At 42.5% G+C, this 23,837-nt stretch overlaps 1 protein-coding gene and 1 non-coding gene across 3 annotated transcripts in view; both read right to left on the bottom strand.

The window, feature by feature from the left end:
• The window catches only part of Cdon (cell adhesion associated, oncogene regulated), an 88,215-nt gene that overhangs the window by 15,286 nt on the left and 49,092 nt on the right, over positions 1-23,837 (bottom strand). For both annotated transcript variants that reach the window (XM_038323213.2, XM_038323212.2), the window contains exons 10-18: positions 23,636-23,810; positions 20,804-20,935; positions 17,681-17,884; positions 16,749-16,930; positions 16,154-16,259; positions 11,667-11,789; positions 8,158-8,379; positions 6,089-6,354; positions 3,552-3,631 (exon numbers count right to left, since the gene is read on the bottom strand). In XM_038323213.2, coding sequence (XP_038179141.1) covers positions 3,552-3,631; positions 6,089-6,354; positions 8,158-8,379; positions 11,667-11,789; positions 16,154-16,259; positions 16,749-16,930; positions 17,681-17,884; positions 20,804-20,935; positions 23,636-23,810 — 1,490 coding nt within the window. The remainder of the gene's footprint in view (positions 1-3,551; positions 3,632-6,088; positions 6,355-8,157; positions 8,380-11,666; positions 11,790-16,153; positions 16,260-16,748; positions 16,931-17,680; positions 17,885-20,803; positions 20,936-23,635; positions 23,811-23,837) is intronic.
• LOC119810965 lies at positions 19,609-19,767 on the bottom strand. The gene has a single exon (XR_005284895.1). It is a non-coding gene; the product is annotated as a U1 spliceosomal RNA (small nuclear RNA).

Here is a 23,837-nt window from a genome sequence, read left to right as displayed (position 1 = left end):
GAATCAAAGGTTTGCTTCTGCTCTTTAAACAATACGGCTGTAAGATGCACAATGCTACCGCTGATACTACTACTACTACTGTGTGTGTGTGTGTGTGTGTGTGTGTGTGTTTTGCCTTAAACAAGTGGACTTTAAGCAAGCAAGAAGCACAGGTGAAGAGAATTCTCTTGTTTCCAGATAGCAGAGAAATAAACTTGAAATGCAGAAAGCTATTAACCTCAAAATTAAAAGAAATACATTATATAATTTATAATAAACCTCCTCCTAATTCTCCACAGATAAACATGCAGATGACCAAATTGAAGTTGGCAGAGGTCATTTAAGTTCTTTTAAAGAAATGGGATCTCAGCTGGGCAGTAGTGGCACATGCCTTTGATACCAGCACTTGGGAGGCAGAGGCAGTTGGATTTCTGTGAGTTCGAGGCCAGCCTGCTCTACAGAGTAAGTTCCAGGAAAGCCAAGACTACATGGAGAAACCCTGTCTTGACGAACCAAAAAGGAAGCAAGGAGGGAGGGAGAGAGGGAGAGAGGGATGAAGGGAGAGAGAGAGAGAGAGGGAGAGAGAGAGAGGGAGAGAGAGAGAGAGAGAGAGAGAAGGAAGGAAGGAAAGAAGGAAGGAAGGAAGGAAAGAAGGAAAGAAAGAAAGAAAGAAAGAAAGAAAGAAAGAAAGAAAGAAAGAAAGAAAGAAGGAGGGAGAGAGGGAGATCTATTTTGGGCATAAGATGGAATCTATCATCAAGACATTTTATTAAATTCTATATTGTATTGTGTTCAGATCAGTCTTCTACTACTGAGAATAACTCTTTACTTTTCAGGTAAGTGTGCTAACTCAGATACTATGTAAATCTCCCAAGATCACAAACCTAAGCAGTGCCAAGGCACAGGACTACTTATTCGTAGACCAATGGGCCCCTCATTACAACATTCTTAACAGTCAAGATCTGCAACGACCACAGAACCACACAAGGACAACACGAGACATAAAAACTCTCGTGACCACTTGTTAAATTAACCCAGTTTATTACTGCCAAGTGTGTGAGCCAGCTTTGTTAACTTCTTCCTCCTCCTCTGTAGTTTTTGGAGACACAGTCTTGCTCTGCAGCCCAAGCTGGCCTTAGACTTACGGCAATCTGACCACCTCAGCCTCTCAAGCACTGAAATTACTGGCAAAAGCCACAGCACCTAGGTTTTTAAGTTCCTTCCCATGTTTTCTTAACCAACTGTGATGAGAGTCTGTGGAAAATCTCTGAGCAAAAATGTGTGGCTTTGATATACGCACATTTTCAAAATGAGTGTCACAGAGTTGAAACATGTAACTCTTAGTATACAAACTAGGCGAGACAGCTCTGGCTAATACATAAGTCTTTACAAGTCAGGTAAGGAACAAAAAGCAACTATGATTTGTTGCTCTGTTCTGAGAATTGCTAAAACAATGTACTGTTTGTTTTCTGAGATAGGTCTCACTATGTAGTCCAGGCTTGCTTTCATTCCAGTACAAACCCAGCTCTCCTGCCTTGAAAAGATGTACTTTTGATTTATGGTTAGCTAGGTCTTTCTGGTGCCACTGATTCCTAGGGATAACTCTTAACCTTTTATTTCATTGAAAAGCAACAAATGAAACCCTTCTCTGTAGATGGAAGTTTCTGTCCCACCTGGTCCCACAGCCATTTATTCGGTCCCAAATAAACACACTGAGGCTTATATTAATTATAAACTATTTGCCCTATTAGCTCAGGCTTATTATTAACTAGCTCTTACAACTTAAATTAACCCATAATTGTTGTCTATGTTTAGCCATGTGGCTTGTTACCTTTTATCAGTGCAGCATTCTCATCTTGCTTCCTCTGTGTCTGGCTGGTGACTGCTACTTAGCCTTTCCTCTTCCTAGAATTCTCTTAGTCTGGTTGCCCCACTTCTATTTCCTGCCTGGCTACTTGCCAATCGGCACTTTATTAAACCAGTATGAGTCACAAATCTTTTCAGTGGACAAAATTTATCCCACAAAAAAATTATCCCACAGCGCTTCTCAATAATGCATGGTCCAAACTTCAAGCTACACTCCAGCTATCCAAGGTACTAAGTTTTCTAGTTGCAGAATTTCAGAAGTGGGATGGATTTTTTTAGTATTATGTAACTCAATACAATCATTATAGAAAAGAACTAAGATTTCTGATGTAACTTCAATAATCCTTTAGAACTGATACATACAGCAATACATGGAAGAACTAAGAGCCTCTACCCCATGTCAGGCTGGCTTTGAACCTACATTTCTCCTGCCTCAGCCTCCAAAATAGCTATGATTAAAGGCTTGTACTATCAGACCCAACTAAAATTCAAGTTTCTTAGCAAACTGTCTACTAGTTCTTTGCAATTAATATTTAATATTTAATATTTAATTAATATATATAGAAATAGTATGAAAGCTTTCTTATATTCAGTGTGTCAAAGTTGGTACATTTTGTTTGCTTGTGCTGGTCTTACCATGTAGCCCAGGCTGATCTTGAATTTGTAAGACTATACTCCCCAGTTTAGGGATTACAGGTTACCGAGGTTATAGACAGAGATGTGCCACCATGCCAGTTTCTTGTGTGTCAAGACTTAAGTATACATATTATTCTATAGAATTTTATCTTATTTAAACTATTGTACATATCACTTTTACAATTGAAAAACTGTAGATTTGAAAAACAAGGTTTGGGCAGGGGAGGGAGCTATGGACCCTGGTCTGTGGTGTGTGTCTGCAACCCCAGTGCTGGGAAGGCAGAGAGGGCAGATCCTCAGGGCTTGAAATCCAGCTCAGACTATTAGGTGTGCTCCAGGTCAACGAGAGATCTTGTCTCAACAAACAAGGCAGACCTAAGGAAGGGCATCTGAGGTCATCCTTAAGTTCCACATGCGCACATGTGTACCATACTCGTGTACACACATGTACATGCATGGACATACATATGCAAAATTTCTTGTGGTTTTTGTTTTGTTTTGAGACAGGGTCTCTCTATGTAGCCTGGCTGTCCTGGAACTCACTATGTAGACCAGGCTAGCCTCAAACTCACAGAGATCACCTGCTTCTGCCTGCTGAGTGCTAGGACTAAAGACACACACCACATAGCCCAAGTGAATATTTTCTTAAGTATCTTAAGATTTTAAGAATTAAAGAAAAAAGAGACAAGAAACATTGCATAGTCTAAAAAAAAACATTCCAGCAATATTATTGTGGAAAAGCCACTCTACAGATAGGAGATGTTTTTGTTTTGTGTGCTGCTTAAACATGATCAACTGTGTTTATACTCATTCCATCATAGACATGCAAATAAGAAATGGGAAAAGACAAAAACTGCAATATAGCGAAGAACCCTACCTTTAACAACACTCTATTCAAAAACAAAGCCTTTAATATTATCACTCCATGCCTAAAGAAACTGAGGCACAGAAACTTGAAAATTGCAGCCTTACACTAAGGACAGTGGAGTTTCGTGTTAAGTAGAGGAAAACAAGAAGGTGGCACAGAATGTGTTGGTCACAGCAATGTGGCTGGGCCCACACTAACATACCTATTGTTGTTCCGGCAATTCCGACAATTAATGCATTCCAGTGGGTCAATCTGAGGCACCGCTGTGTACACTCCTCCACCCTGGTCAGGACAACATCCAAGGAAAAAGAAAAGAAGAAGCTGAAGGGGCAGAGACCATTTGCTAAATAAACACAAATACACACCACTAACCAATGGAGGTAGTACAGTTTCACACACTGCATAGCAATGGGATGCTTGCTACTCATTCACAAGTGAGCCCTGTGCAACGGTACCGTGCACCCCTAAAGCTGAGCTGTCACATTCTTCCAGGTACTTTTGTACTGGAAAAACAGCAAATAAATGGAGGGAGGTTAGTCACTTCCTTTCAGTATTTCAAATTTACGCCTTAAAATAGATTATACATCATAAGCGCCTACTCGTGTTTTCTTTTCTAGCAGTCATGGAAAGAGCTCATGTGACGCCTCTTAGAGAGACAGGGTGTAAAGTTTGTTTGAATGATGTCACAAGATCAACCCATCTTCATTTTCCCGTAATTATTTCGATTAGGTCTGTTCACTTGACTGTACTGTTTTAAAACGTCATATTTTTCCAGATGGAGCAGACTCTCAGCCAGCAATGACTTGGAGGGAATATTAATATTTTGATGTTGCTTTTGGCGGGAACTGCTCTGCAATTAAGGAAAATGCCCAGATTAACACATACCTCATTGTAAAATGTTCACTTGACATACAGAATGGCAAACAGGAAGTTAAAGATTGACTGGCCTTAGAATCAGAGTTCTGCTTTCTGGAGAAAAACAGCGGGGCTGAACTGGGAGGGGAGGGGCTGTCACACAGCACTCAAAGCCCAGGCAGGCCTTCGAGGTTAGAGAAGGTCCAGGCAGCTTTTGCTACACTTTCCACGTCCCTATCCTAACAAGCGCCAAACAAACCAAGACTAGACATTTCTCTCAGTAACCCTAATCCACCTAACAACAGAACAACTGAGAAAGCAGAGGAAGCACATCCCTAGACTACATCGAGTCCATGAGGGCAAACTCCAGAAGTTCAGAAGAATGGTGTCGTTTCTGAGAATTGCTGAACTGTTAGAGTCAAATCAGTGATTTTCACGATCCCAGGTAAGGTTTTAATTTCTTTATGTCTGCCCTTTCAGAAGGGTAAAAAGATGAAAAGTTTACAGACACACTGACGACCTCATTTAAATGGCAAGTCGGTTCTGAAAAGCCAGAGTTCTGAGTTGGTCTTCCACAGGGCTCCTTCTAGAAACAGCCTGTGATATTCCAAGTGAAATGCTTTCTCCATCAGCTTTCTCTGCTCCTCAGCTGAGGTGAGGAGTGGACTGGGGATGGTGACTTCCTCCACAGAATAATGAAATTACTACCTTTTGGTGACGGTACACTTTGTAGAACATACAAAAATTCAGTCACACAAAAGCTATAGGTTTTTAACTTTATGGTACAAATGGACCTTCTAGCCTTTGTGTTGCAAACCTAATATTTCAGTATCTTTACTAAATTAAAGATGAAAAAGGAAAACTAACTTTTCCAGATTGTAGCAAAGGTCTTGGTAATCAGAATAATAGTAAAAATGAAATAAGTGTTTAATTTGATAAACTGAACAATTATCTGATTAAAAGGGAATATGGTTGCACAGGCCAGAAATAAATCAAACTCCCTCATACGAGAACCCGTTAAGCAGTATTACCTAAGCTGTGCCGGTCACTCCAGTCCATTCAGAAGGGAGGAAACTGTCTCAGAAATAAGGAAATTTCAAGGTTTTGCAATTGAACTCCTTGTGGCTAAAAAATGCTAATATTTTAAAACCCAAAATTCTTATATGCTACAGGGTTTAAAAAAACCACTGGGCAAAACAAAGTCCTGATGTGGCAGCCCGTGGAGCTCTCTTACACGGTCTTCATAAAGCTAGGGGTGCTGCTTGTCAGGGGAGCACTTGCCTACTAGAGGAGAAGCCCCAGGTTCCAGCTCTAGCACAGAAGGGAAAAGATCTCAGTACTGTCCTAGCATCTATATTCACAAGTGTCCTGAATGGTCAAAAAGTTAAGCAGCACCAGGTCCTGCACTGTGCACGACAACAGCAGGCAGGGAACTGAAATTGCTTCTTCAATGAGGAGCGCTGGCCACCACCTCCTTCTACCACAGCACCCCAGTGTGCTGTAGAACGTTCCTCTGTGTGCCAGGCTCCACAGCATTGCAGTTCTCAGACTCGCTCCAAGTAAATGAAATGTGAACCATCTGGCCTGGTCTTTGCTCAGCACTATTTCCATTTCGTCTCAAGAATAACCTCCCAATGTGTTCTTTCCTGCATTCCACTTTGTGGTAAATAATTTAAAGCTAGACCAAGCTGACAACTACAGCTATTATTGATGACAGAAAACTGTTGAAGATTCCTCTAATTCTGGAGCTGCTGGCGACACATGCCATGCCCACATCCAATACTTACAGGGTGCCTACGGTGAAAGAGATCGAGTGACCACCAGTCCTTGTACCCCACCACACTGAGGCGCAGAGAAGCTATTATTTATAATGAGGTCTCTTACATTCAGTAGATGGTGGGGATGCTCAAACTCGACCCGTGTCCTGGCTAACGAGTTGGTGTGTGCAGAATCAAGCCCTCTGTTGATGCTTCCATTCAGGATCCCATTGACTCCATTGGGGCCTTTATGGTGGGGATGAGAACAGCCATTGCTGAGGAAGCCTCCATGGACACTCCCATTGATCCGGGCTGTTCCTGAGAGCGTGGCATACTCTACCATCTGCCCATTAATCTCTGACCCTTGATAGAGGTATCCTGGAGGATCGTATTCTGTCGAAAAGAATAAACAAGCCCAGAAGAAAAAGCAAAGTCAGATACTGAAGGAAAAATCTTCCTGCTGAGAAATGTTATTAATGAGATCACTAAGACACTACAAACAAGGCTAAAATAAAACACATTAAACTGTTCTCACAACACTCTGGTAGAGTTGCTGCTATTGTTTCTTTAGAGTGAAGAGAAGCTTGGAATGCCGAGTTAACTCAGACTCTGCTAATAGAAGGAAAATTTTATCAGGGAGAATTACTCCCAAGGGAATAATGTGCAAAAGGAAATCATCCAAGCAACGGCAACGCTTAAGTAGAAGTGCTTAGACTCCCACGTACTGCAGAGAGCTGAAAACAACTGTCAGAATACTGAGTCAAGAACGATTTAAACAGCAGTAAGCAGCACTTTTAGGTAAAAAAGGATGATGACATGTGTCCATTTGCTGCCTATTCAATAGCTCCTCCTGTCATTGTGCATGCCAAGGGTGTGAGGTTCCAAAGGCAAAAAGGCGATTTTATTCCGTATATTAAAAACACTTGTGAAAATTCAGATTTCCAGAGGCACATCTGCCAAAAACATTTAGAAAAAGCAAAGCTATTCCTATGAATCCTAGCAATGAAACTCTACAGATCTGGTGCCAGGCTCTTGCTAGGTGCTCTCCAAGTTTCTCCTGGGCTTGCTTTCCCCACAGGTGCGCTCCCTCCTGCACTGGTAATCCTGCTCCTTCAGAGCGGGTCCTGGTCATCCTATCAGTTGATCTCCATTGTTTAGCAAAGTGTCTGACAGGCAGAAGACAATGAGTTTCTTCTGGTGGCATAAATGGCTGAATAAATACTCATGATAATTTTCCATTTTGTAAAGATATTATCATCACAAAGGAAAATGACTTCTTATCAGATCAGTCTTGCTCAGATAACCAGAACAATGCTTTCCTATTCAACACACACACAATTAGTAAAACTTTAGAACCATTTAAAAGCCCAATCAAAAGGTCACAAGCTTTGCAGCCTGATGTCATCAATCCAGTCATGCCTCTTTTAGAAGGCACTGTCCAATCAAAATAGATTATTTTTTTCCCCAAGAGTTACTAACTTCAAGGGAGAGAATCTGACAATGATCCCTGCAAGTACTTATCACTATGGGTTTCCCTTTGCTTTTCTTTTATTTCTTTATTCTTGGGCCAAACAGGAAAACCTTCCCTCCCTGATGTCTGATAACCCTGCTTGACTTGGTTTTAGTGTTTCAAAGGGTTGAGGACAGGAACAACAGTGCCATCATCAACTTAAAATCATGCCTCTTACTTGATGTATCTGGGAGGCAGTATGCAGAGTCATGCAGGTATAGCAGTTTGAGACAGGGCCACGCTATCCCCGCTCATGACACCTACTGACACCTACTGACGGTTCTAACAGGCTTCATTGTGCTCCTTTCCGTCAGGCATTCCCTGTTGACCAGACTTGCACCAGCACGAAGATGTTCCTACAGTGATTCCAGAACCGATGCTTCAAGCACTCATCCTCTTTGGTGGTCCAACAAAGTCAGGCTTTCCCAGCACCAAGACGGCTATTTACTCAGAAACCTGCTTAGCTTGGGCTTTGGTGTTTATTTCTATTGGGCAATTTAATTTGATGCTCCACTTACTTTGGCTGGCAGCATGAATGGTTCTAAAGTCACCCCCTCTGAGTGGAGAGTCTCTAACAGCTTTCATTCCAGGGCACAAATACATGCAAGTGTTAGGAATCAATATTTATTCTGACAATATTTTTCTGCCCATCTTTAGAAAAACACAAGGAAATACTTATGACTCACTCTGTATGGCACTCTGCTGGCGACTCTTCCACAAACACAGCGCAATGAAAACCATAAGAATGAGGACCATAACACCAAGCACACAGCCAACGATGAGGTACAACATATCACTGCTCCTGGCAGCGGTGCTCACAGGCCCCACATGCCCTCCGTTTCCTGAAGAACTGGGAGGGGTACTCAAGTCTCTCACGGGATACTCTGAAGCTCCAGGAACACGTTTTACTGGATGAAATATTAAAAAAAAATGAAGTCAGAGTGATACAGAGTTTATGAAATGGACTCTCCGAAGGAGGTCTGGCTGGGGAGGCAGGCTGGTCTGTTTACACTCCTCTGGGAGATGATATGACCACCAGGGAGTCACAAGGAGAGATCCAGAATTTGAAATTCTGATCAGCCAGAGTTTTAGTCCTCAAATTTTTGAGCAATGCTAAGAGCCAAGAAACATACAAATTGGGTCGACCCAACCAGCTGTATGATGATCTGCTGGGCTGGGCTCACAGAAGACTCCCCAGGTTGAACTAAAATACTTCAGCTTATGGACAGAAAACAAAACAAAAACAAAAGAAACACACAAAACAAGACTAAGTCTGTGTGATATCTTTTCCTCTAAATTAGACTTGGAGTTAGTGTTTTATTCTCCTACCACTGAAAAAAGGAACATTAGATAATTAACTTTGATATAAGATAGCAACTGCATAACCCAAAACACCTCATGTATCCTTTAAGCGCCCCCAACAAGGCCACTAGAGTCCATGTAAACACGGTCCTCTTTTCTACTTCACGGGTATTCTGGGCAACTGTGATCACAAACTTATTTAACAAATGGGACACAAACTCCATTCTCCCCATCTGCAAGTCACATGTTCTTACAGCTCTAAATGTCAGAAAAGTCCCACTCCGTCATAAGCAGAGTATAGTAGCTGACGGTCCATTCTCTGGAGCCAGGATCCCCAGGTTTAAACTCAACCCTCCCACTTATATCACGTTCACCTCCACGAACCTGTTCTGTGTTCAGAAAATGGGAGATAAAAAAGAGCTCCATCTTAAGGCTGTAACAAAAAGTGCTATGGTCTAAATTTGGCTGTCTCCAAACTCATATAGAAATGTAACCACAAGATAACAACATTAAAAAATGAAATTGGTGATTAGGTAGTAAGGACCTTATCCCCACCAATGGATCAACACCATTATTACAGGAGTGGGCTTAAATGAGGACCCTTTTTGTCTTGTCTAATCCACTTGCTCTTCCACCATGCTATGACACAGACCAGAGGCCCTGGCAGACTGTCAGCACTATGTCTGACTTCCCAGCCTCCAGTCAATAAACTCCCACTGGCTGTAACCTGCAGCTGATAATGAGGGGTCCTTTCTGAACACAGCCACATGACCATAAAACACACTATGATACCACCTCAGTCCCTTCCTTCTTTGCAGGGCTGGGGACAGAACACACCTCCACTTTGTACATGCTATGCAGGTGCCTTCTCTCTGAGCTACAACCCTAGACCAGCATTGTTTCATCTGGTGTCTGCTAAGATATATATATATATATATATATATATATATATATATATATATATATCTTTGTATGTATATATGCACATGTGTGTTCTGGCACCCTTAGAAGTCAGAAGAGCATCGGATCCTCTGGAGCTAGAGTTATGGCACGTGTGAACCACCCAGCATAGGTGCTGGGAACCAACTGCTGTGCTCTGCAAGAACAGTCAACCTCTCCAGCCCTGCCTGGCAAGATTTTTAATGTTTGGGGTAGAGATGACACACTTCATTTGATTATTCTGAGTGTCACAGCAGTCTAGAAACAAGCAAGAATTCCTAAGTGCATCACAATGCTGCCTTCAGAAAGGTACTCAGACATATAGGATCCAAATGAAATTCAAGATAAGGTCCAGGTGGACAGATGGCTAATGCAGATTTCACAGGAGAGCTTTTCAGCAGAAAGACACATGACTGAGAATTTCTAAGCAGGAACTTAGCCTTAAGCCTGGCTTTGCAATTCAATCTTGAGTCTTTGTTTCCTTGTTTCGTTCCTTTCCTCATCATCAAATAAAAACAACTGTAGCCGACACTAATGGCTAGTTGGAATATTCAACTTCCTTCTTCCACACTACCCAAGCCTTCTTAAAAAGATACTTCTTAAGGACTGGGGATGTGGCAGAACGCAAAGCCCTGGGTTTGAGCCCAACACCACATAAACTGAATATGAGGCTGTATGCCCATAATCTCAGCATTCAGGAAAGGCTGGGAGTTCAAGGCTACATAGGAAAACATGAGACACTGTGTAAAATAATGATGATAATAAACTTAATAATGATTATTATTATCTTCTAAAATAGGCACTACCAACTGTCAGCATGCCTACATGACTAGATGCAAAGCCAGATCCCTGGCTGGCTATGAGCAGTGCTGCACTCTGGGCCCCACTGACACCTACGAGAAAGCAAAGAGGAAGGAGAAGACGCAGAACTTCCTAAATGATCTCAAAGCTGGTTCCCTACTCCTCACTAAGCAATGGGACAACAGAGATCAGCAGCGGAGACATTTGTGTTACAGACCATTGAGAAGAGTCCAAAAGAGGTATAAAGACTTCCACTTCTACTTTATGAACAACCAGATTTAACCATTTCTTCTGTCCCCATGTGGTGTCTCCTCCTTTTAAAGATCCCCCTATTCTCTGTGTGCAGGCAGAGTTGAGAATGACAACTTAAAACCTGTGACTGCTATCTCAGACTTAACACAACACATTATTAAACATGTAGCTAGTACATGCATCCGTCACTCAAGACACTGCTTTCAGCAGGTTGCCATGACCTCAGTGCATCCTCCAGTCTTGGTCCCCAGTGTGGCCATGTTTTAAAGAGGTGGGGCCTAGAGGGGACTCCCAGGGTTCCTGACTCAGACGGAACTGCTTACATTCTTGTGAGGTCCTAATAGTTCTCATGGGAGAGATGTATAAAGAGGAGGCCTGCCCGTCTGACCTTCCTGGCTTTCTGTCTTGCCAGCTGACCAGTTCCTCTTGTGTGCACTCCTATCCCTGTGATGCCGCCTGTCACAGGTCCTCACAGACCTGAAGAGCTATGAGCTCAACACACCCCCTTTCCTTATGCAGTCCCCAGCCTCAGACATTGCGTTATCATAACTGTAAACACAGGTGTAGTACTTTCCCTTAACCTTCTATAGTTTTAATTATATTTCAATTTTCATAGAAAGTAGCAAATATTTCTACTCTCTTTATGAAGAATAAGAAAAAAGAAGTGATGTATATATGGTCACATGGAAAGTAATGGGCACCATTACATAGACAATATTTTACATAAGTGTTCTATCCAATGCAATGTACTTCTACGGGGGCAGTATAAATGCATGCATCTAGAAAGGTGTCCAAAGCAGAATTTGCACGTAGAAATATCCCCATAGTTCTAAGATGTGATCTAGTGTTTGGGATTCTAACACTGGCCAGGAAGGAATGCAGGCTTCCCCACGTGTCCTACCTTTGGTCTCGCAGATCATCACATTGCTGAACTCGCTCTCCCCACCTTCGTTAAAGCACTGCATCTTAATGTCATAGGAGGTTTCCGGCTGCAGGTGACCAATCGTGTGCCACTGCTTTGAACCTGGAAAAGAGATGCGAGAGGCAAGCTGAGGACACCACGCAAGCTTGTGACACAAATGTGCGCATTCCGTGTTTTCAGAATGAGATTTATCAGCAGCGCTCACCATTTCACACAGCCTGTGAGATAAAAAAAAATCCTCCATGTGAGCCCTTGTCACTGCATCAGGGATGAACAGCATTTCTACTAAGTGGCACGTAAAACAGGTGGAGAGATAAACTCAAAGGGTATCTGGGGTGTTGGTAGCAATACTGGTTGTTATTAAAAATTACTGGCAAGCCTTTAATAAAAATACATGCATGGGGGAAAAGCATCTCAAATCCTCATTTTAGTCCCGCAAGTCTGGCCACTATGCTCGCGCCCACTAAAACTCAGCAAACAGTGCATGCCCGACCCTGCGGTTGCAGAGAAGCCTTTCACAGAACCTTCGTCCATTGCCATAGACATATCACCGGCTGCCGAGGAGCCACAAAAGGCAAACAGCCGCTGTGCCCAAGACCGCTGTCCTTTTGAGTCAGAGCCCCAGAACTGCACAAGTGTCTCAACTATTAGGACTTGTTATCTGTGGCATGCAGCCAACATTTCATCTAGAAATACTACCAAACTGAGCACGCCAGTGTAAATCAGCCCCGTTCTCACTTTCATGGATCTGTGACAAACTTTCATAAACAGGGACACTTTTGCCAGATCTAATTAACTCTTCAAGTACTCTTAATCCCATTTAGAAATTGACTCTTCAAACTGTTTCCAGTGTTTCCTAGAAATTCAAGCATACCACCGACCGATTTAAGAATTAATTAAAGGGATAGGAAAAAAAACGCACCACATGCATAAGTCAAATCTGCTTGGCTGACAGGACCAGGATCACAGGCTCCTTTCTAATTCAACACAGACAAAAACACTTCAGCCCCTTTCCAAGTCACCACACAAAAACCCCTCATTCACACAGACTTGCATTTTCTAGGGGAGAAATCTGCTTGTCTAAGATCAAGTGTCTCTGAGAAGCTTTAGGAGTAGGCTCTAGACTTGTAAAGAGATAACTCCCCTCACACCCCAATTTTTTTTTTAAACGACAAACTGGTTAAAGCTGGAATGGGCCAATTTCTAAAATGCAGAAATTCCCCTAAGACTATTTTCACTCTAGCCTTTTGACTTTTCTGATTCTATGCCCAACTATAAACATCTCCTTAGACCCAGGGCACGCCCTTCAGAGAACTAGTAATGGGATTCAGCTTCTAGCAATGCTTCTACTAATTGGGTTCTGGTTTTTAGGAGAAAACATTTATAATAGACACCTTCTTGGATTTGTATTTCACCGTTATAGCCAATCTTTCCAATAGCAAAAACTATAGGTTGGCAAACAGAAGTCATTTTTATCTTTGACAAGTAAGATAGCTATGTGCACTATTGTGTCTAAACCCAACCAGTGAGTGTACACCCTCTGCTAAGCCTCACGCTTAGAACTACAGCACACAATGAGCTTTATACACGGAGATCTGGAACTCCTCTTAACAAGACAAAAGGACTCCAACAAAAACGCTGGCAGGCTGACAACATTTGTAGTTTACCCAAATGTGGCAAAGAATTTAGAAGATCTGATAATGTAAGAAATGCAATGTTCTTATTGTAGTCTGTGTCACTAAAGAGAGAAAGAGGGAAATTTTGGATCAATACACACATAAGTAGCCAAAATCTTTTTTTTTTTTTTTTTTTTTTTTTTTTTTTTTTGGTTTTTTTCGAGACAAGGTTTCCCTGTAGTTTCTAGAGCCTGTCCTGGAACTAGCTCTTGTAGACCAAGCTGGCCTCGAACTCAGAGATCCGCCTGCCTCTGCCTCCCGAGTGCTGGGATTAAAGGCGTGCGCCACCACCGCCCGGCCAGTAGCCAAAATCTTTAAAGAAAAGTGTAAGTACATATTGTAAACAAACATTTTGTTCCTGGATTTCAGAGAATAGACCAATAGCTCCAGTTGCCACAGGAAGAATTTCAAATGAATAAACTTGAAAATAAGGAATAAGCAAATTACACAGCACACTGGATCCCGCTTAAACATCCAACTGCTCAGTGTGCTACATTTATAAACAAGCTGGCCAGGAACCGGGGAACTCCATCTGCGAGCGCTGCAAGACCTGGTGTGCCGGTAAACGCTCTTCGTGTCCCAGGCTCACATCAGGTCAAAGATTCCTCTGAGAGCACAGTTAAAACCTGTTAACCCACAGGGATTCCTAGAAAGTACAAGGGGGAAGGTGAGGAAGAGGGAGAGGGACCCAGAGAGCTATTCATGCCACTTAACGCCGCCTTTGTTTAGAGCCGTCGTATGCCAAATGTTTAACCAATGTCAAAAGTTTTCAAAATAAAAATCTGATATCCCCATTCTTCTAAATCATCTAAACTAAAACAAAGACTTGGACAGAACAAAATGCAGAAGTCATAATTATCTTTCTGTTTTTTCTAACAGCCTTTTGATTGACGGAAAGTATGCAAACTCAAGAGCCACACACTATGTACGGCACACTGAATGTTCACAAGCCAAACACACCCAAGGCACGGATGTCTAGACCACCAAAGAATGCTGCTGGCTTCCCACTGTCTCCTAATGTTCCTTAGGTTCACGACTCTCCCTCAAGATGGCTACTGATGACTTCTGAGAGCAGAGAATAAAAGTGCCACTAACCTTACAGCAGAAAAGAAAGAACTGTTCCTTCATTCAAAATACAGTCATGTGCAGCTACCCTACTAAGCATAAAAATCCAGACTGCAAAGATTTTTACTATGTTACAAAAATGATTCCACTGAATAAGCACTAAAAGAAATCCTACAGGAGCTGGAAAGAGTGAGGAGCGCTTGGCTATTTTGTAGAGGACATGGTTTGGTCCCAGCACCTACATGGCTGCAGCTCCAGGAGATCTGACTCCCTCTTCTGACCTCCGAAGGCAACAGGCACACACCTGATACACATAACTACATGTGGGGAAATACTGATACATGTAAGACAAAAACATAAAATCTCAAAAGAATCTGTAATATTTGATATTATATAGCATATTTAAACTAATTTTTAAAAAACCTATGCATTTAATGGCAGGAAATGGTAAAACCTAGGCCTAGGACAATTTTCTGACAAGATTTGCTACATGTATATGTATTTATGTATACAGGGATGTATGTATGTGTACATGAGCTATAACTCACAGCCCAGCACATACTAAGAACATGTGCTACCTCTGAACTACTATACATCCAATCAAGACAGTCAGTATTTGAAAAGGTCAGAATCTGCACTGAAGACAGAGCTTGGAAGAAGTTTTCCTCTCAAATCAAGAAACCCATCTACAATACTACCAAGAATCGAGCATCTGGTTTATACCTGATGCTTCCAGACCCCAGGAACCTGTGAGGGAACCTAGACAGTTATGTCAGAAAGCTCTTCCCTATATCATTCCTTAGAACCACCCTTCTCGACTGAAGCAGCTCCCACCCCACAGGAAGGTCTGCTGTTCGCCAGCTCTCATGCTGCTCCCTGTCCCAGCCCGTGTCACCAGACACCCCACTACTCTTCCTCTGGACAAGTTCATCAATGCCAAATGCATCACCACAGAAGGTACAGGGAACACAGCAGAGGGAACAGAGATTCCATGTCCAAAGGAAGTTACTATTTGTAAGAGAAACATATAATTCCAAACACTGGTGCTCACATATCTAGACTTTGATAAAGTGTTATGAAATAAACACAAAGGGTTTATTTTGGTTAGAACTCCAGGGAAGACCTGATCTGAGGAAGAGGCATGTAAAGTCCCAACAGAGAAGAGTGAGAATACCCATGCAGAGGGTTAGGAAAAGGGGACGGTAGGAGCAGAATGGTTCCTACCACCAAAGGTTTGCAGCACACTTAAGATGTGATCACCCTAGTACAGAGATACTGAGGAGACTTTCCTTTACTATGTAGTAACAAGTTGCAGCTGATTTATACGTTCAGGTCACTGGTAACTAAAAAAAAAAAGTCAAAAATTTTTTTCAAGTCATCTTCTCTCATACTTTTATACCTGTCTGTAAAACAAAATCAGGTCACTATAATATATATTACATATAGGTGTGCATATGTAACATACACACATATGTGTAAATGTGTAAATATATGCACATATACCCACACACATGTATGTACTGTATACATACACACACACACGCGCGCGTGTATGTGTGTGTGTGTGTGTGTGTATTGAGAAATTGGGTTTCATTGAAACAAACTTAATAGCATAAACCAGATCATTTCTAACTCTCGGTCTCAGCCTGTGATGACGGGTCATGATGTTTAGCCCCTCCCCACAAAATCACTTATGCAGGGGCTCCGGCTTACCAAGGGACTCACCTTCAACAACATCCCTCTTGTAATCGCTGTCATTGTCACTGTCTGTCGGCCGATAATAGATATAAAATCCTTGAATGGGAGTGTTATTATTACTTGATGGAATATACTAGAAAACAGAAGCAAAGAGTTGTCAAAGGAAAAAATAAAAGTAACAACCAAATTTCCTTATGTGTACAGTAATGTTTCTCTAGCTTTGTTTTGCAATATATGTAGTGGCCATTTTTTAACCTGATGCAGAGATATTTAAAGTATATGAGCATTTAGCTTACTACAGAACTAGAGAAAACTAAAACAGTATACACTTCACTAGCTCCAAAAAGAAAATACCATATACTTCACTAGCTTCCAAAATAAACGTACACTTGATTCAAAAAGAATAAATCATAAAGTATCAATTAGGTTAATATCCGAATGAGAGCAGAAGAAACAATAATTTCACTTGAACCCTGTCTCTTAGAATATGTGCTTTAGGCGAACATGAGTACCCTTCCGTTTCCCCACAGTTAGGAGTCCAACAACTGGCTGCTCATAACATCACGTCACAAGGGCATTACAATGACAGGAACTGTCACTAAGAAGACATCCATCCACCTACCGTCCACTTGAGCATGATCTGAGTGTCGCTGACAGCCTCTGTGTATGCGATGTGAGGCCCAGTCACTGGGCGGTTGGAAAAGCGATTTGGGAAGCCAGCCACCTGGTAAGGACGGGACGCTGAGCTCCGGAAACTCTCACCATAATGGTTGATAGCAATGACTCGAAATTTGTACGTCGAACCTTAGAAGAATGGGCAAACACAAAACGTTTACAATAAGAACCTATAATGATATTATGTTGCATCTAAAGAATAAATTAAAATCTTAAAGCGAGTGTCCTCACCACTCAAATACAGTCACTGAATATTTTCAGCCTGGAATGTGTCACTTGGGTTCCCCATATCTAAAGCTGCTGTCTTTTCCCAACTAACTACACTGTTCCCCATGGCAGAGTTAGACACTGACACCTGCTACATCTGTGCATATTTAAAATTCCAGGAGCAGACGTGGTCATGAGCCCAAACAAAAGTATAAGTTTATTCTCACTTTTTTAAAAGTCTCAAGGTTTGGGGGTGAATGGGATTAGAATAACAACTTAAAATCCAGAAATGAAATGGTTAAGGGGTGGGGGGGATAAAGCTCAGTGGTAGAGCGCTTGCTTAGCATGGGCAAGGGGTTGACTTCTATTTCTACCACTGAAACATCAACAACAACAAAAGTAGTTAAGCAAAGCACGACACACTTAAAAAGTTAGATATAAAATGAGGGATGCAGCGCTGTATTTATACCAAGATTCCAGGGCATATAAAGACACAGAGAAGAAATATGCCAAAACATATACACTGCCTATGGATGGGTATAATTCAGACAACTTATTCTCTTCTTCATATTTACCTTCTTTTCAAATTTTTCCACAGTAAGCATTTGTTACCTCAAAAAATAGCCAATATATATATATACACACACACATATATATATATATATATATTACCTGGTTCTAAACTACGAACTTCGACAGAAAGTTTGGAAGGAGGGATATCTTCGGCGGCCACCAGCCAATCACTGGTCCTCATCCGTTTATACTCCACCTTGAAGGCAGTGATGGGCGAGCCACCATTTGCCCGGGGAATCCAAGTAACATAGACGGAGGTCTCTGACGCTGTAGAGATAGTAGGCCGATCCGGCGCCTCTGGGACTGAAAATTGAACATTCATTTCACCATCACCATGGTGTCAAGACAGGAATAAGCTAAAAACACTATGAGGGATAAAGCCCAAACCCTGTGTTAAAGGTCCCTCACCAACTTTTTTGTCATAGCTAATAATATTGCAGCCTGTTTCCCTGTCCTCTTTAAAAGCTAATGGGAAAGAAAATGTACAGGAAAGGAAATACAGGAAACTGGAAGGAAGGAAAGTTGAATGATTACAGATATAATAATTAACTCACAAAGAAAGAGCACTAATGAACATGAGAGTTTCTGGCATTCTATGTTAGAATTATGACTAAAGCCACGTACAAGCAATTATTTGATTTTGGTTATGGTATATTAACAATTTTCATAAATGTTTTCTTATTTGAAACCTTTTCAGAATTCCGTAAAAGAAACCCCAGAACCTATTGATGGTTACGCTAACTGTAACTCTTAACCCTCCTTGAATACACCTCAAGGCTTCAGGAATTGCTGCTCTGAAACAGTCTGTCAGCACATGCACAGATAAACCAGGACAAAACCAACACTGGCATGGTAATGAGGGAAGAAGAGGATGTGAGGGAGACAGGAGCAGTGCCACAGAGAGACGATGGCACTAACTAAAGTGGGCCAGAAAGCTCATGCACAACGGCTTGCTGTGGGCATGACCACGAGACACAGGTTAGGACTAGACCTTGTGGCAGATGGAAACATCGGGAGTGAGGTCTCCAGCATTTAAACCAAGGACCTAACTTCCCTTGCTGAACAAGCAAGCCAGTGGTTGTAACTGGCTTCCTTCGTGACTCCTACAAGGATGGCCCACAACAGTTACCCCGAACCCCATTAAACTGCCATTCTGCTTTCACATCAGCCGCCTGTGAATTCTGTGGACATCCGGCTTTCAAAGCCAGTGGGTCCTCTGGAGAGCTGGTAGTAAGTTGCTAAAGCTGGACACAGAAGGCTGACCTGGGCCATGGTATTGGTGCAGCCACTAAAGAAGCCTTATCTTTCTCTGAGGCCATGCTTCTCAAGCAACTTGTTACATCTCAGCGTTGATTCAACCCTCATTTCCAAGGCAAACGAAGGAAGTCACATTGAACATGGCACTTGTATGCAGAAAACCAGGGTGTTTTACAAGACAGATGGCTTGCGGGATAAACAGACGGGGGCATTAGCAGACAACTGTGGGCGGTACTTACTGTATTCCTTTCCAGTAGAAAGCAATGGAAAGAAACGGAATGAGCAGAAATGTTAATGCGGTCTTTACCGAAAACCAAGCGACTTTCTCAGGGTGACTGCGCAAGGTTCAAACTCACCAAGTGCCACAGGTCAGACAGGAAGGAGAGCCACTGAGGAGAGCATGTCTACAGGGAAGAGCACACTGTCCCTTTCACACAGCAGCTCCACTGGCCAGCACACAGAAACCTCAGAGCCTGTTACCTCCTCTGAAGAGCACACAAGCTCTCCTCCTCCAGAAGCAGCTATACACAACAAACGAATCATTTCATATGTGTATTTCAGTTTGGAGGACTCCAAACTCAGAAGCTTCACCTACAATCCTTTGAAATGGCTCCTTGTGCCCATTTCCCAACCTTCCTCCCTCTCTTTCAGCACAGACTCCATTACTCTGACCTCGGCTCCACCCTCCCTCCCTCTCCTTCATCCAGTGGTGTCATCTTCCTACTTCTCTTTTGCATTTCTTCCTCTTTAAAATCCTTTAGGGCTTTTTTGAGGGGGTAGCATGCATGCAGTCCCCTACTACCACAAATTATAAAGTTTCTAGAATTTGGGGTAATCACAGGGGTCAACACATCCCAAGTAGAGTAAAAGAACCTCGCCCTGAGAAAACCACTTCATGATCCTGGAATCTCCCTTGTCAGGTTGAGTACTAGGACTCTTCGTAGCTCCCAGGAAAAGATTAAATTTTTATAATGTCTTATTACAGTTTATTTATATATTTATTCATGTATGTATGTATGGATTGTGGAGGTCAGAGGACAATTTGCACAATCCACTTCTCGTCTTCTTTCACTGTGTATGTCGCAGAGGTCAAACTTGGGCTGTCAGGCAATAAGTGTCCTTACCCACCGGCCAAGATTATACCTTTAAGTGTATCCTAAAATACCTACCTGCTTCCTTACACTACCATCATCCCTGACAGCAATAAGCCGCACTAACAGAACACAACACGTCATCTGCCCATTTGCATAAGCTATCTTGGCCTGTCCTGCTCCTTCATCTGAGGCATCATGCTTGTCTCCTGAGGCTCAGCTCAAGTTGCCGAGCAGCCGTGTGAACCACCATGTTCCCTCCTTTGTATCGAGGTGAGTTGCGTACTCTCCTGAGGTTCCAAATCACCAGGAGTATAATAAGCACGGGCGGAATGGACAAACTGGTTGTGACTGGGGTGCCTGTGTATCTCCACTCTACTGCTATAGGCTGAGCTGTCTCTTCATTTTCTAGCAGTTTACTGGTGCGTGTGCTCTGCTGTCTGTAGCACCCACTACACTTTAAATCCTTGAAAGCAAGGATTATTTTATCTCTGCTGTACTGGCAGTCAGTAACTTCTACAGGTTGGGTTAAGTAAACAGTAAGATATTCGCCTATGAGGTGCAGTCTTAACTCTTATAAAGATGATATTCACATAAGTAGTGTGCTTAAAGTAACTGAAAAGTAGCTCTGAAGTGAAAGTCCTTGGGTAAGTAAGGTTTGACTTCAGGCCTAAACAAGCACACACACACACATGTCCCCAAATACATGCACCATGCACACATGTACATCACAAACACACACACACACACATACACACACAAGTAGCTATGCAGCATAGAACATAACCTAAATAACAAATGTCCCATTCTATCCTATTTCCCCAAGTGAAAAAGGACATTGACATTATAAACAAACAAGATGAAGATTCTTTACCTCCGCTATGCCTAGATGAATCCGTAAGCACAACTCCAAAATTGCTGTTGGAAGCCTCTGAAATAACAGGACGCTTAGGGATGCCCACAGGTAGAAAGGATGCCTGGGTGTTTTTTGACGATGTCATTTTTTCTGTAAAATATTTTTTAAAAGAAGCAATAAGCCAATAAGCTTATATATGTAAAATAAAACCAAAACAAAAAATTATGAAACATAACCAGCTATAAAGATGTCTGTGTCTGTGTCTAAACACAATACCTCCCTTTTATTTAGCTCATGTCAAGAACTGGGGCAAAATTGCTTTGTCTTTCTCTAGTATCATTAAAAGAAAACTAAATGTCTTTCTTCATGGTACTACTTGAATTGACATGTGGAAGAAACAACTGTGATGTTTGGCTTTGATGTAAGCTTTCCACAAGTTAGGGTCACCCGAGAAGAGAGCCTTGAGTGAAGAACTGCCCTGCTGTCCTCACTGGTGTGGAAGACCCACCCCAGGCCTTCCGGTAGCAGACCAGATCTGCTCGCTTGGCTTCCCTTTGCAGCCGAGTAGACTCATCCAGCTGCTGCTTCTGCTCATTCCAGTGTTTCCAGTCTCATTGCTGACTGAGGACAAACGCTCTCCAGGAATCTTCCAGGTTTTCAGCAGCCGACTGGGACTGCTGAGGCAGCAAGCCTCCTGGCTGAGAAAGTACCAGGTTGTGGGCTCTCCGGTGAGAGTCAGCCCTGTGAGGCTGCTCCAACTGCTGAGCCACTGGGCCTCCAGGACCAAGAGCCACCCGAGGTTCTCAGCCCAGAGACACTGGTGTCACCACTTAATGTGAGCTAGTTTAACACAGTCTACATCATGTCTATGTCCTTCTATGACTATATATGTCTATGTCTATGTACGTCTCTGCCTTTGTCTGTCTATGTCTATGTATATGTATGTGTATGTCTGTTTATCTATGCATGTCTATGTCCATCTTTGCAAGTTTGTCTATGTGTATGTGTATATCTATGTCTATGTACTTGTACTGGTTCTGTTCTAGAGAACCTTGACTAATACAACAACATGAGAAAGAAGCCATATAAGGACTTGAACAAAGGTTCTGACTAGCCCATTTTCCTTTTTGTTGCATGTATTCATTCCAAAATAATATTTATAATTAAGGAGCTTCTGTTGTTTTTCCACAGAAAAATGCCACACTGACTTTTAATGTTTCAACAAGTAAAAGTGAAATTGGGTTTTTGATATTTTTTAGTTTTTAAACAGGAACATCTAGCTATTCAGTGGTTATAGGCCAGACTATAAATAACTAGGACCAAGTGGTGAAAACTAACTGAAGATTCATTTAAAATGAGAAATACTCATTTCTATCCAACAGTGAATAAACAAAAGTCTTTCCCCAAAGCCACTGGATGCGTCCTTCCCAATCCTCAGAGGCCAGTTCTTTTACAGCACTGTGTTGTGAAATATTTGTTTAACTATGGAAAGATGTGTTGCTGTTTTACTTTGCCTGCGTAAGGCACCTGATGGGTCTAATAAAAAGTTGAGTGGTCAATAGCGAAAGAAGAGGTATAGGCAGGACTTCCAGGCAGGAGAGTAAGAAGGAGGAATTTAGAGTCAGGAAGAAGCAAAGATGATAAGGAGACAGCAGGGGCCAGACAGACAGACAGAGAAAGCAGAAAAGTAGGACATACAGAACAAATGGTAAAGAGCCCTGAGGCAAAATGTAGATAAATTAGGAACAGGTTAAATTAAGTTTAAAAAGCTAGTGGGACAAGCCTAAGCGAAGGCTGAGCATTCATAATTAATAATAAATCTCCATGTCTTTATTTGGGAGCTGGTTGGTGGCTCAAATTCCACCTACTACACTGGGGTAGAGCATGCTTCTTTGGGGTTCCCCTCTCTACCTCTGAATTATTTCCCTGTATTTGGGCCACTCCAGCATGGCCTCTTCTACCTGGACTCCCCTCATGAGATGCTCATCAGGACGGTCCTTCTGGAATTCTGTCATGGTGCCGTTCACATTGTCTTTTCCCCACCCTACCCTCCTCCATTACACCTGACTCCATGACTCCAGCCCCAATATTCCAGCTCCTCCTAGCTCACTGGGCATCGCCAGCAAAGACTGGTCAAGTTCCACAGAGTGCAGTGTGACTCAACCACACTGTCACACACAGGGACAGACATTGTCCCTCTTTGCTCCATCACAGTGGCCCTTCGGCCCTTTGGTATTTTTGGTATGCACACCAAGCACTTCGTTTCCCCTGATGTGTAAGGGTTTTCTACTTCCCCTTCTCTAAACAACTCACTGCGGACTAATCCTGCCCATATCCCTGGCCAACTGTTTACAATAACTGAGACACTTCCCAAGTCCATCCCCGAAGTTACTTCTTTGTCAACACCACCCCCAAAGTGCTTAGAACGTGAGCACGTGCCCCTCCCACCAAGCACGTAAACTCTGTAAGATGAGCTTTATTGATTTTCTGTACTGCCCAAGGCACGGACAGCATTTCCTAAGTCCCGGAACCACACGGGACTTTGTCTGGAACGTGAGCTGAGTGTGCGCTTCACCTTCTTCATCAGAGTGTAAGCTGCACCGGGCCGGATCTGACTACCTTTGATACACCTGCCTTGCCCATCCTAATGCTGCTGAGCATGAACTGCAAAAATGTGTGTAGACTTTTACAATGGGATAAATAATACAACCCCTTAAGTGTAGCCCCCAAAAGGTGCTGCAGCATGCATGCACAATGGATTTGTATCTTAGTATTTCTACTATCCAACAGGATTCTTCCTAAGAAACTGACATGAAGTAGCCAGTTCACTCTATGGAGGAGGACACTCACCTTTGCTGGTCCGGAAGGTAAGCATGGCAGGCTGGCCCTCACCAGCTGCACTTCTGGCCACCATCAAAACTTCATACAGACTTGAAGGCTCCAGTTCAGTTAGATGCAGCTCGTTTTCACTTCCTGGGACACGAACCGTGTGCCAGATGCCCGCTGCACCAGTGCCGTCATCCAGCTGCTCAAGAGAGACCCAGAAGAGTGA

This window comes from Arvicola amphibius, chromosome 3 (genome assembly GCF_903992535.2).
Source record: "Arvicola amphibius chromosome 3, mArvAmp1.2, whole genome shotgun sequence".
Classification (NCBI taxonomy): Eukaryota; Metazoa; Chordata; class Mammalia; order Rodentia; family Cricetidae; genus Arvicola; species Arvicola amphibius.
This window is presented reverse-complemented; position numbering and strand designations above follow the sequence as displayed.